Raw genomic sequence first — 19,461 nt, 5'->3', positions numbered from 1 at the left:
TCTTTGAAAACCTGGAAGCACTAGAAGGTCGTTTCTTCCTAGTATATGACTCCTCAACAGTGTGTATCCACGATCTCACACGCAGGACTCGAATTCAGGACCCTCAATCGGGAGTGACAGTTATCCACCGTAGACAATGGATGAAGAATTGTGTAAGATCATGTATCGATTGAAGTTAGACATTAATACCGTTGGATGCCTGCTCAGTGGTCTAGGGGTTAGGTGTTCACCCACGAAACCGACGGTTCTGAATTCGAGTCCCGCGTTGAGGACCGTGAATGCGCACTGCTGTGGAGTCCCATACTAAGACGAAACACCTGTTCGGTGCTTCCAAGTTTTCAAAGGTGGTCTACCTGAGATCGGCTTGTGAATTCAACTGTGAAAATATTACAATCTACAGAAATCCCCAGTGATAATTTTTCATTCTACGAAAATGAATATGACAAACAATTAACTGATATTAAAAAAAACATTCCCAAGACTAATAAACAAATTTGATACTAATATTTCATAGATAAGCGGCAGCTAGATGATCATAAAAAGCTCAATTTTCAACTATTAATTATTATTATTGCTACTACTTTTTGGTATAAACTGTGATGCCTTACCAAATTTGGCATTATCCACCGATGATTAGCATTCATTCTCTAACACAAAATATAAATCGAAGAAAATTACATGAATTTGTACTATTATCAATGAGATAAGTTCCTAGACAAGTGAAAGAAAATGTTTCAAATTCTAATACTATCTAGTTTCTCATACAACCCCCCCCCTAAACAACTATTTAAAAAAAAATAATAAATGAGTAAACCATTTCAATAAACTCAATTATACACATAACAACTGACAAGAATCGAAAGAAAATGTTTAAACATCACATGTGTTAATAAGATGAAATATAATTGTCAATACATGAATAGTATTAATTATATCAATTTAAGATAAGAAACTATCATTATCGTAAGTGTAATTTGCATATGGATTGTTTCGTTGATGTATGATGGATAATAATTATAGTATCTTTTTTTTAAGATTGATAAATGCAAAGAATTCCATTTTGAGATGGTAGAGAGATGTGTAGCTCAGGTGGATGATTTTAGTGGAGTTTTGTTCTCTGAGCTGGATGGTTTGGTCGTGGAGCTTTTATCGTTCTTCTGAACGACATCATCAGCACAAATTTCAGTTCAGAAGAACAATAAAAGCTCCACGACCAAACCATCCAGCTCAGAGAACAAAACTCCACCGAAGAATTCCATTTTAATTGAATATCAAATAAGAACTAAGAATTCACTAAGGATAAGAATTAGGAAAGATAAGAATAGTAGCAGTTCATTTTTATAAACATAGTGTTCTCAATACGAATTGATGTTGATTGAAAACTAGAGAGCATTGAAAGATTATTTTGTTTCATGTTCAAATCACTTTAACGGTGTATACCTGCAACTCAACATAAAAGATTATGATAAACCGTTTCTAATTATGTACATATACAATCACTCTTGGTATGGACAGGTGAAAAAAAAATCTACTAAATAAATAAATCATTGTATGTACCATTGATTGATCAATGGGTAGTGACCAATGTCATACGTTTGAAGTTCTTCTTAGTGCAGATCAAACTCTATTAACCAAATTGCAATGTGACCACTAGTCTAGGTGAATTGACATCACATGTACTGTGTCGAGAAGTGGAGGTGGTGGTTGAAGGTAGTCGACAGGATATCATGGACCTAAGTTTTGTGCTATTTAGCACTCGTCATTAAGATGTACCTGTAAATTTTGAGGGAACGGATGTTCCCTGGTGGATTCGATCCGGTGTCGCCCATCTTCACAGTTTAAGATATTACCCTTGAGCTACTTAGGTAGCAAATGACCGCTTGTAGGACTGAGATATTTATAACTGACTAATCACTGAGTAGTGACTAATGTGATGATTATCTAACTCTTAAGTGAAAATTAAATTCCACTGACCAAATTATTATCATTGTGATTTCTAATGGCTTTATTTAATACTATATATTTAGTACAACATAGAATTCTCAGCATTATGACCATTAGTCTAGAAGACTCAAAATCACGCGTACTGTGTTAAGATGTTAGTAAAGACCTTCAAACATATTGTTATCAATACGACACCTATCTATTTTACAACAATACACTAATGTATATATGTTGAATGACTATAAATACGATTGTGTAAGTTTAATAGACGACAATATAGAAATTACTGAAACCATTTATCATACTAAAAGACTAGTACTAAAATACTAGTCTTTTAATATGACGGAGATCTTTAAACATTTATTATACATTCACAGTTATATAATATACCCTTGTGAGCCAGGGTAATTTTACATTGGTTTTCAGGAGAACCAGACACTATCCGGACTTTCACGTGACAACCCAAACAGTACAGCTGCTCAACCCTGTTTAGCAGGGGAACCAGACACCGTATAGGCTTTAACGCTACACAATCTGAATAGTACAGCTCAATCCTGTGGCGCAACCACACAGGTACCAAGCACCCTGGTGGACCATTTATTATACATTAGGTATTGAAAATAATATGAATTGTTAGAACTAGAAGGAATACATAGAAATACAAATGAAATTCTATTTAAAATAATTTCGATAGAGTTTAAAATAAATCACTGAAACTATTACTCAATGTTAGTAGAGAGTAAATATCTTCGTTCAAATAGCCATGGACAAGATGTACAATTCACATATAATGTTGATGAATATGAAAAACTTGACTATGAACCTTGATAGTTTTTCTAGCAGTGGTAGATACATTTTCACATGAAACATTAACACATAAACAAAACATCATTCTGTAATAAAGATTTAGTTTTGACTTAATCACTATTTTTTTATTGTTGTTATGATTGATTAGGTTACTTAAATCAATGTAGGAATAGGAGGTCAATTATTCGAGATTTGATGTAGGTGAGAATTTCAAATGATTCTAAATGATATAATGGAATTTGATTCATTTGAATATGATTTTATTCATCTTATAATGCTAAATCTTACATATTTCATCATCCCATTTTGTTTAGTTTAAGCGAAAACTTGGTAAGCAAATGAATCAACATAAAAAGCATAGTAATACAAAAGAACAAATGAAAGATGATGTAATCAAAGTGAAAATTATTCATATAATGTTTATTCAGAAAGTTTCCACCACTTAATCATATGACTTTCATTTTAAATTATATTCAAGTATTTCAAGTTAGTCACAGTTACAGTTAAGGAAAAGAGGAAGACCAAAGAACACATTACGCCGGGAAATGGAGATAGACATGAGAAAAATGAACAAGAATTGAATGGAACTAGAAAAGAAGGCCCAGGAAAGAGTGGGTTGGAGAATGCTGGTCGGTGACCTATGCTCCATTAGGAGTAACAGGCGTAAGTAAGTAAGTCAGTCAGTCAGTAACAACGTAGAACTTCGTACGTACGTACATCAGTTCGAGTTGCCACACCACATTAGCACAGAGATGCAGTTGTCGATTCAAATCCCGTAGTGGTAGAGGTAGCAAGAGTATAAGCAGTAATCGGAAAGATTAGGGTTTGGAGATGTTATTTAAAGAGTATAGTCCAGTGAAATAAATTTGGAATAAGGAAAAAAGGGACATGAAGAATTCAGAAGATTAGAATTTGGGAGAACACAAAGAGTGGATGCACCTGCGCCATTGCAAACGATTTTGAGCCATGTCATTCAGGGTCTCTAACCATCGGTTGCTATCATCTCGTGGTCCCCAACCAGGTAGTCTACACCTACCAACATGACTCAGTCCACTTTTCAGTGACTTCATGGATTTGTGCCATATTTTGGTCTGGCCGCCTCTAACTTTCTTCCAACCTACTCCTTTACCACTGAACATAGCACGTCGAGGTAGTCGGTTGTTGGGCATACGTAACACGTGTCCCAGCCATCTCGACTGATGAAGTTTCACTACTTCATCAATTGATTTGCCATCCTTACCTAGTACCCGTTTCCTAACAACTGTGTTACTTACTCGATGGTCCCATGATATACGAGCAATGTTTCGAAGACACCTATGATCGAATACTAGTAACCTACGGATATCCTCTACTCTTACCGGCCATGTTTCACTACCATAAAGTAGGACGGAACGAACTGCTGCACAGTAAACACGTCCCTTGGTTGATAGACGGATATCTCGCCTACGCCATAAATGACGCAAGTTGGCAAAAGCTAGTCGAGCCTTCTGTATCCGTGCTGAGATTTCGTCACACACCAGACCACAAGGGCTGATGAGACTTCTAAGATAAGTGAAGCGGTCGACACACTCAACAACTATACTTTATATTACAATATTATTTCATAGGCTGACTATTTCTACTCTTCTTCCTAACAGTGAAATTTATCTAAGGAATTTTAACTAGTGTAAAATTAATTCTTCCCACGTTTTCATACATTCCTTTTAGTATATTAGTAAGAGGTAAGAGTGATGCCCTACATTGCTTGGTTTGTATACATGAGTTCGCACCAAATCTTATGAAAATCACATTAATGTCAGATTTAGCATCTTATAAGTGATAATTTCCACCTCTATTTGACTTTTATTTACCATTACTTTACAATATTAAACACTAGTTATCCGTCATTATCAAGCAAGTAATTATTTGATTGGATTTTATGGTTAATTGAATATACAAGTGATATATATCTGTCTAAACTCCAGAAAGAATTTACATATACAAAGATGAATTATTATTAAAGATCTAGCTAACTGTCATTCTCCATTGAATTAAATTACAAAAATAATAAACGGAAATCTATATTTTTACTTATTATTATTAGTAGTAGTATTATCAGTATCATTATCATAAATTGGTAGAATATTTTTATGGTTAACACGAGTTGAAAGATGACAACAACCACGACTATGTATTTATCAAAGTGGTATATTAATGAATGAATCTGATCTAGGTTGGCATATTTTACTAGTGTGTATGATAATATATGTGTACAGATAGCAGTGTAAATATAAAGTTTTCAAGCATTGTAGAAATAAGCATATATATTCATTGTAACAACATAGTATAACGTACTGTTTATTCTATGTATATATATACCTGGTCTGAAAATGTTTATAGTTATACTCCAATTTATTATGAAGAACTAAAAGAAACTATAAAGCAGAGAACAAATTCCTTTGGTGGGTCATTTTGGCAATACTATACCTGATAAGTCAGCAATTTTGAACTTGATATAAAATCAGTTTCGCTATCTCAAATACTGGATCGTATTCTAGAGAACGATCGATCTGTATTGGAAAGATGTTTATCCTTTACTGTGATATTTGTTACAATGATTAATATTAAATACTGAAAGTCAACTCTGATGAGTATGCACCTAATTCGGGGAATGATCAACATATAAAATGATATAAAACCAGTTTTGATGAAATGAGATTTTATCTTTGTCAGCTAACAGAAAAGTAATGTAACTTAGTAACAAAGTACAAATTCGTGAAGTCTATTACACGCCATACTTTTCATGTGACAAACTAGTGATGACAACTGGTTTTCAAACCGAGGTATCCAAAATGGAGTTTGAAACTACGACCTAATAATTATAGGAATTATTTACCAATACTACTCGCAAACTGACTGAAATCTAGATTTATATATAAGTAAATCATAGATTTTTCACTTAAATATATAAATTGATACAAAATAAAAGAATACATTGCATACCTGCATATATTGGATATTGTCTATCTGTTAAGTTATCCCATAAGTAAGTTGGAGCTAAGACATACAAAGGACTAGCCCCGATCCCGGCTAGCAGCATTGCAAAACAAAAAGTTGGAAAGAGAACAGACTGAACAATGTCACTACTTCCCATAAATCCTGTGCTTGATGATTCATTAATATCATTACTATTAACATTATCAGCAGCAGTGAGTGGGGCAGCACGAATACTTGTGTCACCGACACTTGTTTGATTATTAAGTGAATTGGAAATAACATTCTTAGGAAAGGTATTGCGCGATTGATCGACACATAGTGGTCCATCCAACTGAATTGAATTTTCTAAGTCTTGATTAAGAGGAAAAGACGACAGAGAGGAATGGATGATATCTTCAGTACTAATACTAGTAGCAGTATTACCATCAGGAGTAGTTGGTAAGTTTGGTCTGTAGGGACCAGCTATAAAGTGAGGCAATGCAAATAATCCAAATCCAAGAGCCAGAATCAATGTCGCCAAACCAATAACACGTAATCGATTATGTTTCTGACCGCTAATAAAGCTAACAATCACTGTGGTTATGACACCGGCTACTTCATAACAACTTATCATAGAGCCAATTTGTCGACTAGTTAAATTAAATCTTCTTTCCAATGTAGTAAACATACTACTCATCAGACCAGATACAACCATAGTTTGCATAAACATAGTTAAACATAATCCGATTAATACAACACGTGGATTAGCACAGGTTTGTAGACAAGGGCATAAACAAGAAGTATCATCTTTTGCAGTTGTAGTTGTCCCATGAGTTTCTGCATCACGCGCACATATAAACGAATTTTCTAATGTAATATCATTAGATGAACGTGGAGGTGTTAGACAAGGATAAGCTTCGGCTTTATTTTCAGGAATGAATGAAGTATCCGGAATCTTATATTCACCTGACACCACAAGATTTTGTTCGGCAGAACCATCCCAATTATAAGATGGTCTTTCAGTTAACTGGTCAAGAATAAGAGGTTTTGTGACAATACGGAAATCCCAACCAGATGTAGGATCGCTGATATTGCGAGCATGGCCTAAAATACGTTTAGAATAATATGGTGGAGGGGCTTGATAATCATTTGGATGATTGAAAACATTAGCATATGGAACTCGACCACTTGTAATTTGATTATCAGGATAACGACCGGATCCAACTGTTGTAGCTGTAGATAGATTTCGGCGATGCTGACGTCTAAAATGATTCGGTTTATCAAAGCCATACGTTGCACTAGATGAAGTTCGTCGAACTAGACCAGGATGCAAGCAAGTTGATATGAAATTTACTACATTTGTATCCCAATCAATTGGACATGAAGTATCACAAATCTCATCACCTACGGCATAGCCAGAAGACGGTCCTGATGTTGCTCTTGATAAATGTGGAGTAGGCATGAGAATGAGTAGCTAATACATTGGAAAACAGGAAATTATATCCAACCAGACAAAAATAAGAAGAATAAATAACTCATTTTCTGAATCATGCAGAACGTGTAAATAAAACCTGTTGAAGCAAATAGAGATAGAATGTAAGTATGCAACTATTATTTAAACCAATAAAAAATACAGAAATGTATAAAATAAGATTACATTTTTAAACATTACGAATGAACAGTTATAAAAGCTGAATGTTTTGTCACTAAGTAGCTACGTATGGGTCCGTGTGTAATGTATTTAATTTATAGATGGTGACTAGTGATACTAACCGACTATTTATTTTATTTAAACACACAAACATTGATACAAAGAAGCACAAAATATATATGCGCCACACTTTGTCATTAGATTTGTATGAGGGCTGAAATACTGCCTGGGCACCCAAACCGCTTAAGCCTACAAAGGTTTGAGTTTGAAATTCAATGGCTGAAAGTTCAGAACAAAGAATGAAGTCTACATCAAAGCACAAAGATATGTAAATGGTTTTTTGAGTTATAGCAAATACCTTCAAAGTCCTTCCAAAAGGCTCAGCCGTCTTGGACACCACAGCCACTTAGCACTAATGAACACTCAGTATAAAACGCTTGACCTTTTATAATAATAGAAGCTTTAGGTAAAGTTCATTTTTGACATTCTCCGGACTACAATTAATAAGTGTATAAACAGAAATTACAGATATACTAGTATCAGTTTGTTACACTTAAATATAAAACTACATTTGTGGTATGCTCATGGTACTTGTTACTTCTTCGTAACTGTGCAACAAAATAACCGGCAAGTTTATTAAGTGACTGTAACCAAATGGTTTATTCCGACTACATATGTCGAGACAAAAGTTAGTCCCAATAGTTAGGTCTTAATTTATTGCAAATGAACAGACCTACAAAGTCGATATCCTCCAACCATGTGATACGTAATAACAATCATCTTTTTACAAAGATTTTGTGTATAAACATGTTACTTCATCGGAAGTAACCTACTACACTGCGTATCTGTTCTGTCTTCTGGTGTCAGTTCATTGGGAACTTAAGCCAATGGTTCTGAATCGTGAAGTTATCACTTTGCCATGTTGTACTATTGTGTATCATCCGTCGATTAGCCCTGTACCTATTAATCTAATAATCTTCGAATGTCCCTCATTACAAATAAAAAAATCCCTATCCATAGTAGAAACAACAGTTGAAGAGTAAACCTGATAACTACCTAGTCATCACTCTAGACAGAGATGGGTGGTGGCTAGTAGTGGAAGTCAGGACGCGCGTTTCATCCTATTACGGACTCGTCACCTGGACGTACCTGCATCCCGAAGTTGTTCACCCCGGGACTCGAACCCAGTACCTGTCGCTCCAAATGTCACTGCGGTATCCACTCAGCTACTGAGTCCAGATAGCCATTGACTCATGTAATGGGATGAAGTCTAATTTGTTTGTGTCGGTTGTTTGAATTTCGCAACTGATATTTAGGACTGCAAGTGAACTCTAGGATGCTGGTACATCCAAATGGCGAGTTCCAAATAGGATCAAACGCGTGTCCTGAATTCCAATGTTAGTTACTATCCATCATTACATAAAAAATGCTTGTGGTAATTATGAGGCAATCTTCACAGAATGCACATATGCCAAAAAAATTCTAAACAATTGAGGTCGTAAACATTCATGGAGAGATCTAAACAACCAATTCAAAAAAAACTACTTAGTCACCAATTGATTTAAATAAAACTAGACGGCTCCAGACAGTTTAGAGAAATTAGCATCTACTCTAGAAGTCTAGAACTGCACTTTTCTACTGTTGCTAATGTTTTACACTTTATGTAGGATACCTAGCCAACTGAATATACTCACTTTGGACAATCAAAATTCATTGAATGAACAGTGATGACCTGTAAACTAGGACTTATTTATTATTTAGTCAATATACAGCAGCAATTGCCCGACAGACAACAGTATTCCTGTAACCGTGTTAAGCTGAAAAAGAAATAAACGGATGTAGGAATCTGCAATTTCACTCACTGGTGTCCCTCAGTTTTTTCTCTTTAAAAAAGCCTGATCTATAGACTCAATGGTTTTATGTTTCCGTCTCGTTATTTCTGCTATTTTATCACTACTGATTCTGGTAAACTAAGGAATCCAAAGCCTGTTACAAAGAGGTCAACTGGCTAAACATATTGCAATGGAAGCTGAGGAAGACCTGAAACCGTCTCTTCATTATACGACGAGTAACTTATACTCGCCGAATGTAGAGATTTTGACATGGTGTCCACTGTATTTCAGTGAATTGCCAGTTAGGACGTGATCGATGAATCTGTTCGTTTTAGGTCGTGAAACGTGGTTTTAGGCAATTCACATTTCTAACACCACAAAATCCTGGTGACTTACCGGCATGGGACAGCTTGGTTGAAACAGATATAATAGAAACAAAGGATATTCAAAATAATCCTTGTGATTTAGTTTACTTATTCATTTGAACATATAAATATTGGTACAAAGGGGCACCGAATACATATGCGTCACACAAGTCACTTGATTTAGTATATAGTTAGGGTTCTTATTGGTGTTCTAAATACTTATGTCCTAAGTTTAAAAACTCGGAGCTATTTCTGCTATATACTAGATCTGAACCAGAAATTCGATATGCCAACAAATTCTGAACGTTTGAATTTTCTCCAAAAACTCATTTTGTTACTAACTAACTATTTACTTTGTCTCTTAAATATTTAATTTATCGTGTTTTCACAATCATAAAGATTATGGTGAACTTGAAATCGGTCAGAAACCTAAACTCGGATCATACCAAAACTAGGAACTGATAGTATCACTTTTACGTGGCATACTTTCAAAGCATTTAAGGTACTCCAACTCCGCTATCTGAAATACCATTACATAACCTCTCCATCGTTTTGTAACATAGCTCAACGGTCTTTAGACTTTTGAACCGTGGGAAATGAACGAAGTTCATCTACCAGGTAACTTGTAGACTAAACATTGTATGTTTGCACAACAAGTCATTATCGTTTTACTAAATATTACCACTTTTCCATTTACACTTGACATCCATGTTACACATATTATCTGCCTATATTTTGCTTTTAAAACCTGATATACCATAGTCGTTTTGCACTTTAAAACCACTTATTTCCATTATTTTCAGCTGAATTCAGAACCAACGTTTAACTTTGTAGCGTTAGAGTAACAATTGATGAGGATATAAATAGCTAGTAACAGGTAAAATGGTTCTATTGAACTGATGAAAAGATTACACAGGACTTAAAAGTTGAAATACAAAAGATCATTTTATCATGCCATACCTTATAGCTTGAGATCAGTAAAACCCGCGGGACTTACAAGTAAATCAAATCCTTGCGTCCGAGCGCAATGTAACCAAAATAGCATGAACAAATAACGGATCAATTGAACCCCTACACTATTCGATTTCGTAATTCTTCAATGTGGTCATGGCCTCTTTAGTATCAAGCGTGCAAAAAGAAAAGACATTCCTGTATGTTAGAAGCTTCAATTGCCCAATGAGTACCTCTCTTATTTGTAGGAATGAATGAGGACGGAGTAATGAAAAGTTTGGAACTGCAAAGGAAAAAAAACATACCAAGGATCTTATTTACCTATTTGATTTGGCGGAGAAAAATTCGAGTTGGGTTATTCATTCACCGAAGCTTTGCTTCACTTTGACAGGCTGAATAAACAATCTAAAGAATGTAGTAGCGACTGATCAAAAAATAACTAGCAATAACGAAGTTAAGAATATTAAATCAGTCGTCAGAGAACATAAAATCCGTTTTAAAAAAGCTGTGATTTGTGAATTCGTGTATTAGCTCTTCCGTGCATATTTTCCTATCTTTTCCTGGGATTGTTTCGTTTAGAGTTAAAACTTTTAGAGATCTTTTACGTTGCTTTTTGAAAATGCTTAGATATTTAATTGATCATTTCTGTCATTGTGTTGAACTTCACGCAGTCTATATTATTATTTTGGCTAAGTTTTTCCACAGGGTGAACTTTTTTGCAATTTTCTAGCGATCGACTTTGCTCATGTGTGTGAGCGGTGGAATTTGTTCCCTAGTACGGTTGGAATGCCATGTGATAATTGTAGCGAATCCTACCATACGACGTCTACCCAATTAACATGGTGCATTTAAGAACCTCCCTAGCCTAGATCTTACTGCCTCTGCATATTTTTGTGTTTAAGCCAGATAGTGCTGGTTCGAAATGTCATTCAAGTTGCTGAAAGCAGAAGTAAAAATTCTCTTACAAATAGTAAAACCCATGTGATTATTGCAAGGACGAATACGGGAATGGTAGTACGAATTCAACTGAGAAGTCCCTGATGGTGGACGTAAAAAAACGGAGTCCCCCAAATAGGCGAATCACTTGCAGGTAAGGTTGACTACGAAGTTATTTCGTGTGGAGGTCTTCATAGAGTCGTCAAAGGCTCGAAGTGTTATGGCAAATAGTCTCAGATAAACGGTCACGGAAGTCGATGGGCAAAAGTATAAAAGTGATTTTCGATTGACCAGTTCACTTTAGATTACACTAGGTACTATAGAGAAAGTAGCTGTAGCCTAATACTGTGTTTTAATGGGCTTGGCATAAATCGCATGGACCTGTCCACCGTTTCAATATAAATCAAATATCTACGTCGGGCTCATTAATTACTCATAGAACATAAGATGAAATTTCTAAAGGAGAACAAAAATAAAGATTAATGCAGGATAATATCAATTCATTTGATTTCGTTAGGTTATCATCAGCCGCTTATAACCTATAATATTTAAGATCAAGACTATTAGAGATATTGACATACTAAGGTCATTAGAGATGAAAATGTGTATCGTGATGTAGAGAAGATTCCAAAAGGATTAATTATAACAGTAGTAATTTATTCTCAAATAACAGTCTGTTACACGAGGCATGTCAGCTTACGGGCAAAATCAAGTTGTTACAGAAGATACAGTCTTCACTGTATTAGGTAACTCCGTTAGGTTGATACTTCATAAGGTGCATTGTCCATAGAATTATGAGGCATAACACTTCTCACATGGGAATGTAAATAATATTAGTAAGACCCGTATCTTCGGTATGAGAGTTGGCGTGTTTAATAGGAGTTGCGTTGCGATATGCAACTAATGGTCGAGAATAAATCCGCGTCAAGTTGAAAGCCTCTAGAAACCACAACCTTATATCCCCATGGAACATTTTTGGCATCAATGATGGCGCAGGACGAAGTTGCCTGTTCCATATGTGTTTTTGGTGGCATATCTCGAGAGGGCTAAAAAAGAGGGTAGGAAAAAGGATGGACGAGAAGCAGAGCAGACGATGCTCCTGACTATTGAACTCGAGTCATTTGTAGTGGAAAGGTTAAGGTATGATTACTTAATCATGGACCGACTGATGTTAGACTACCATTGAAAACCTAGAATCACTGGACGGCCCTTTTGCCCTTTTGGGGAGCTCCTCAGTAGTGCGCATCCACGATCCCGCTCGCGGGATTCGAACTCGGGTCCTTCACTATCGCGCTCGTGCCCGCTAGTGACTAGCTTCGTGAGAAAATTCTCAGGGTTCTGATGAGAAACCGTGACCAGTGGAGCTAAACTGTGTCGGGTAGAAACAGGTGTCGATTTCAGCACAATGGAATATGGTCGCTCAACTTCGTGTAGTGATTGAGGTTAGACATTAACATCATTGGATGCCGGCTCAGTGATCTAGTAGGTTAAGTGTCCGCGCGCGAGACTGAAGGCCCTGGGTTTGAATCCCGCGGGCAGGATCGCGAATGCGCGCTGCGGAGAAGTCCCACAATAGGACGAAACGGCCATCCAGTGCTCCCAGGTTTTTACCGGTGGTCTAACATCAATTGGTTCATGATCTCAATCAAAAAATAAGCTGTTGTTAGTTGCATCCACACCTAACCAATCAAATCGTTGTGTCAATCTGGTCTGTTGTGTCTGCAGACTGTTCCTGTTGCATGTGACCTGCCAGGTGAAGAATATTATTATCCCATTATTTTGTTGTGACCCATAATTTTTATTCATTTCGATAAGACACGCAATACTGGTCGGCACAAACAGACAAAATTTAATGCCAAATTGTCCTTGTTCTGACCATGGCGTTCATATAAACTATGGGATCGCCAGTATCGCGTTTACAGTTCTAGTAGTATATCTGTAGAACAAATTAAATCCCATAGCTCTTTCAGTTCATTTTAATTTTTAGAGATTTTCCAGAGTCATGTGCAGGCCTCGTTTTTAGCGAATTGTCTAGCTTTGATTGAATAGGATTACTCTGTAGGGTCAGTAAGATCATAAATTTTCTTTTTCGGACCAATTGATAAGCTCGAGGAGGAATAATCCAGAACATTGAAGTAGTGATTAAAACTCAAAAAGATAACAGACATTAGATGATTGTGTAATGAAACATTTGAAACCAGAATAATCGTAATAAATAAAGGTATAAATTGAAATAATTATAATATATATCTCTGTATGAACAGGTACACGCCATTTTTACAGGTATGATCTATGACTAACAACATTTGTTGGCTCACAGCATGCTTTCCAACTTATTAAGTTTATAGTTGTTGTAAAGTAGACTAGTAGAGCGCTTGCTGTAAACTATGACCATGAGGACACGTACATCAAGTCTGTTCCAGACGTCAAAAGCTCCATAGCTGTGCCCTCAGAGCAAGACTCTAAGGAAAGCAAAAAGAGAAACAAAAGAGCAGCAAGGCAATTGGATATCAACGCCAAACTTTGCTTAACATATTGTAGTAGAACAGACAGAGGTATAATAAGTTAGATTAAGTTCATATTATCTCTTGTTAGAGTGAAATGAAGTCAGAGGCTCCATATGAGAGAATGTAGTAAGTTAGGAAGTGTGACAAAGAGTTGAAATAATGAATGATGGAGTAAAAAGGATGTAATGTTATTAAGGCAAAAAATGATTTATTACTGCTTCTTTTTAGACACATCCGGTTTTAGACGTTTGATCGTTATTGCTCCGGCAAATTTCTGAATATTGGGGTTCAACTATGAATCGGTCACGCTGAAAGCCTTCAGTGCATCCTGTATCAAGGTAACGTCTCGAGATGGCGCCTCTGAATGCTTTTAATCCATTTGACTTTAAACGTTTCGGAATACATTCTTCTAATCTGATGTAGGCTCTTCTTCCTGTTTTACCAATGTAACTACTTCTGCAGATACATGTCATCATACAGCTATGTAGCAGCGACCACGCGTTTTCGTTGTTCAAATCAGCGCACACTTTTCTGAAGGGCAGTGATCTTGCATCTGATGCGAATCAACCTGCTTCTGAGTATTTATTGTATCAAAGCATACTTGGTCTACTTTAACTTGAATTATTCCGGTTGAAGTTTGAAATTATGTCCAAATCTGCTCTGTGGCACTGTATGTTGAGTTCATCCACACTATAGTAGTTATCCTGAGTATTTTTCTTCGGGCTTCCTCTCTTCAAGTGGTCGGCTGTACTCATGAAGGTGGACAACCAAAGATTTTTTCCCCTAAGGAGGAAAGGTAATGTAATGGGTGTAAAAAGTGGTTTCACAAGGTGTGAACCTGACTTAGTCCCACAGCATATAAAAGATCCTCGAAGCCTGACTCTTATCGGCTTCTTGTGTTTTTCTATTAGAATAAGACATTACTGATCCATAAGGTGATAGGCCTTCCGGCGTTGGCCAGCGGGAAAGTTGATGGTGGTTGCACCGGTAACATGAGTAATGAAAGTGAAGAATGTGTCAAAGCAGTATTCATTATCACGGCACGAGCCAATCATCCGACTATGGAACATGGAAGGGAAAAATCCTCTTTAAAACAGATAAAGAGTAAAGTACCACTGGATATTGGTGGTTACGATTCCAAAGCAGCGCTTGAAGACCAAGACAAAACCCACACCGTCTCAAGTCGTCCCTGTGTTGCTGTCCTAAGTAACGGGAAATGAATGGCAGAGTGGAATCAAAGAATAGAAAGTGGCCATAAACAGCAATCGTTTGGTCGACAAGTCTTCGGTAGGCTCCGATTTTGGGGTTCGAGATACACCACCAGAGTTTTAAAGTGATACTAGACTTAATCGTAGCGCGCCTTGAAAAGGCTTGCTCAAATCGAGTATGACTGTAAGTAATTTACTTGAATCTGACGACTCTGATTCAGAAACCAGACACGTTCATGATTTAGAAAAGGTAGGAGCACTGGTTCGTAGTATCTTACCAGATAACTCCACGGGAGTTCAAATCAATGAATCGATAGGAATAAGTAAGGGGATCGAAGGAAATGTTGAAACTCAACCATATTATCCTCTTAGCGTAATCCTAGGGTGGGATAAATAACGAATGCCTGTTAACCACGGCCTGAAGTCACAATAACACCAAAATTCGCATGAGATCTGACATATCCTTAGAATATTGGATGAAAAGGAACGAGGCGTTGTGTAAAAAAGAAAGCCGTCAGTAAACTTTTTAAGAAACCCTCCAGGTAATGGACGTTTGAGTGGTATAGTCTTGGAATCAAGTCTACCAAGGCCTGTATGTGTAGGTTATTCACTTTAGGAGGTTTATATTCAAGTACTCGCAGTCTGGAAAATAAGTTCTATGAACTAGGAGTACTAGTGGACAAATTATAGCTACCTATCATAGTCTTGGGCGATACTCGGTTAGTTCATCACCCTGAAGTCATCCTAGAATTATCAAGATGCAACTGCCTAAGAAGTCTTTGGATTAGATGAAGGAAAGGTGGATCCCTACATACACGGGTGATAAAATAAACTGCACTTCCTTGTTTATGAACCTCATGATAGTGGAAGTTGTGAGGTCGCTATCTGTGAGCCTATTTTTGAAAGTCGTAAATTTATGCCCGGTTTCCAATCTACTTAGCTGATGACTTTATTTTAGAGCCAATTTAGTTACGGAATAAAAATAACAGATGTCTGGTATTGGGAGACTTTAATACAGCAGCGATGACCACTATAGAGCCGCAGTAGACTTCTAATGAGAGTAGTGGAACATACTTTGGTAAAGCACGTACACAAACCCACACTTTTTGGTTCAAACCAAGGAGCTTCTTCCTTTGACTTAGCAACCACCTATGCGATGGGGGATAGTGCTTATCTAACCATTCTCCCACGGTTTGCAAATAGCGATCACGGTGTTTTGTCACTGATGAATAGGGTTTCTGGCCTAGTATGCTTTAAGGTTACACCTCGCCTAAATATATGAAGGGCAAACATAACGGTCATACAGGAGTGTTCTGTAACAACAATATTGTCAGTAAACACTAGCTCATCAAGTAAAGAAACATGGTCTATAATTTATGACATATTTGGCCCAGTTACATCTCCGTTTAAACCATGCTTAATACTACACAGACCTACCTTGGAAAACCAAAGAGGTCAATGAACTTCTTGGATGTTGGAAAACGTCGGTTGGAGATCGTTAAAATAGTTCAAAAGGTTGCCTTCTTACATAATTAGGTGAGCTAAGGAAAGTGATGGGATACCACAACTTTCGATACAAGAAAATCCGTCGACGTTTACAAGGAGTGATGTTGTAATGTCGAAGCTGTACCAGAAAATTTTTGTTAAGTGTTTTCTACCGGCGATAGTGAGTGACTAGTGATCAATTTTAATAAGTGCTGCTTGTCGATGGATTCTGTGCTTATTGAAAAAGGAGCTATCTTACGACTATTTCAGCATCTAAAGTTGGATAAGCTCAGAGATCCTGACGGTGTTCCTTCTAGAATTATGAAAACGCTGACAGGTTTAATTGTTGAACCTTTGGAAATACTGTGATAAACGTCTTGGAGTCAGTCTAGACCGTCGAGATACAGGAAAGACGCGATGATAAGGTGGAAGGTGGAGACCTAATTAGTAACTAATAGCCTCTTAGTTTAACCAGTGGAGTTTTCAAACCTAATTAAAAGATTACTGAAACGAATATCCTGGATCATTTGGAAGATAACAGTCTATTATTCAGTGAGCGACTTAGTCTTAGGAAACGCCTATCATGGTCGATAAATCTGCTCATTGCAATGGAAGATTGGGTCTGAGAAAAATATAGATATAATTTTCATCTACCTACGTTAAGCCACTGACTGTCTCACACCTGCGTATTAAATTAAAACTGGAAAGTTTTGGGATCCATTTTGAAATCGTATACTGGATGAGTGACTTTCTCAATGATAGAAGACGATGTGTACGGGCAATGGGGACTCCATGAAACTCAGGGTTGCTCATGGTGAGGTCTTCGGTTTTCTTCTCTTTTACTTTAAGCAAATTACTTACCAACTGTATATAAGTCATCCGTTTTACTCTCTGTATATGACATAAACGTTCTGAGACGCATACTCTATCTTCTAGATAGAATAAGATTACAGGATGACCTAAACTCACTGTTTGATTGGATGTGCGGGTGGCGAACTTCAACAAGGGCGTGGTGATTCAAATAAATAACCGCAACAATTCATATCACCACAAAATTAGTAAAATTATATTACCTAAGGTGGCGAACTGTAGTAATTTTGGAGCCATAATAATTGACATCATAACTGCGAGTAACCGAAAGGTTGTCACTGTCGGAGGTTTCAGGGTCCCTTGGGCTCCGCGTAAGTTATTTTACTACTGAGTGAATGAATGTTATGTGGTGGAGCCTCGTTTGAAACTTGCAGTTCAAACTTCAAGTCCCCGTTTCAAGCAGGAAGCGGGTACGCCAGAATAAGTTCAACGGCGTGGAATCAAAGTGGTAAAAGGTCTCTCTGACCTATCTTATAAAGACAGGCTGAGATGCCTAAGCCTAGTTTCGCCATCTTACCGCAGTATACGGGGTGATCTGGTACTGGCCCACCGTATGCTCAAAGATGGCCTTGGTATGAATATGTCTCGTCTTTTACTTACATCTAGGACTGATCATCCTAGAGTAGATTTTAGGAAAGTAGAAAAATCGAGATTCAATAGTCTACGCTTGGTGTTCCACCCCTCGAATTCAGTAGTGGATTACTGGATTCTTTCAACATAACACGTATTATTAGAATCTCTTATTGATTCATTCACAGTAAGATGAGATTTTTGTAGTCTCACAAATTGCAAGGATTAATACATGTTGGTTGACCGATTATCCTTACTGATGAATGCTGGAATTTAGAGCTTGTGACACTCTGTGACCAGGTTCAAATTCGCTCATGTGGCTGAGGATTAAAAAATTCGGTCATTAAGGAATATCCTGTACAAAAGGTCCGTTAATACTGCCTCAACAATTAAAAAAGCATGGCACATTTGTCTGTGATATTTAGAAGTATACGAATTATTATACAAACTAGGAATCCACGAAATAGCACAATTCAAACAACACAGATCTAGGTGACCATAAACAAAAGTATTGTATTTGTAATTCGAAATCAGGCATTCTTCGAGTGCAAAAGAATCATTAGTTCATACAAAGACAACCAGCACAACCTAAATCGGAACCTAAGTTTCTGTAATCAATTGAGCGCCTTCACAGGTTCATTGCATGTCCGTCAGACTGTGTACTGAATGTAGACTATGTATGATCTGGAATATACTCATTAGTATTAGAATTAACAACTGAAATTGAAGCGGACTCACCTGGGTCCTGGAATTGTGTATAATCAATATATCGGTTTTTCACCAAAATCACCGATGTCTGAAATTTGAATAATAGAATTTTCAACATCACCCTCCCCCACAACATAATGTAGGGTCCGTATTTCGCAATGTCATGAGCAATTTGACGTTCTTAATCTAAATTGTCTCATATCATATGTCGATCATTATATGTGAGTATTTGGGGATACATATTGGTATATAATTTGTGTTATTTCATCAAGTGACTTTAACCAAAATAAAATGATATGTATCCCTTTTGGTTTACACGTTGGAATACACAAGGCCATTGTTTCAGTCATCAGATAAATGTGCTTTGCTATGTGTAATTAACAGTTGTGATTTATCTAGTCTTGAGTCACCTGAAAAGCAGTCAAATAGAAAATACGCATCTGTCTCATACTCATTAGGATAATTTCGGAATTGATCTGAATTTTATATCCGTGCAAACCTCATATCTCAGAAAACTGGTTCTCTGAATGCTTCAGGAGTACTTTCTATACCCTCCGATTCCTACCACTGACTAGGGATTCTACTCGACAGACATTGGTTGTGAGAATACCCAACATTTGATACAATAACATCATAAAGGTGACTAGAATTCGACTCATTCAGAACATATTT

General features: G+C 36.8%; 1 protein-coding gene across 2 annotated transcripts in view; it reads right to left on the bottom strand.

Moving 5' to 3' along the window:
- The window catches only part of SLCO4A1 (Solute carrier organic anion transporter member 4A1), a 56,155-nt gene extending 45,557 nt beyond the window's left edge, over window positions 1-10,598 (bottom strand). Inside the window, exons 1-2 of one of the 2 annotated variants that reach the window (XM_012938107.3) lie at window positions 10,515-10,598; window positions 5,734-7,277 (exon numbers count right to left, since the gene is read on the bottom strand). In XM_012938107.3, the coding sequence (XP_012793561.1) occupies window positions 5,734-7,168 (1,435 nt within the window). In that variant the 5' untranslated portion in view covers window positions 7,169-7,277; window positions 10,515-10,598. The remainder of the gene's footprint in view (window positions 1-5,733; window positions 7,278-10,514) is intronic. The other variant, XM_051218013.1, reaches the window with a different exon arrangement.
- Between the last annotated feature and the right edge of the window lie 8,863 nt (window positions 10,599-19,461).

This window comes from Schistosoma haematobium, chromosome 7 (assembly GCF_000699445.3).
Source record: "Schistosoma haematobium chromosome 7, whole genome shotgun sequence".
Taxonomy (NCBI): Eukaryota; Metazoa; Platyhelminthes; class Trematoda; order Strigeidida; family Schistosomatidae; genus Schistosoma; species Schistosoma haematobium.
The sequence above is the reverse complement of the archived record's forward strand: the minus strand, read 5'-3'. Positions and strand labels throughout refer to the sequence as shown.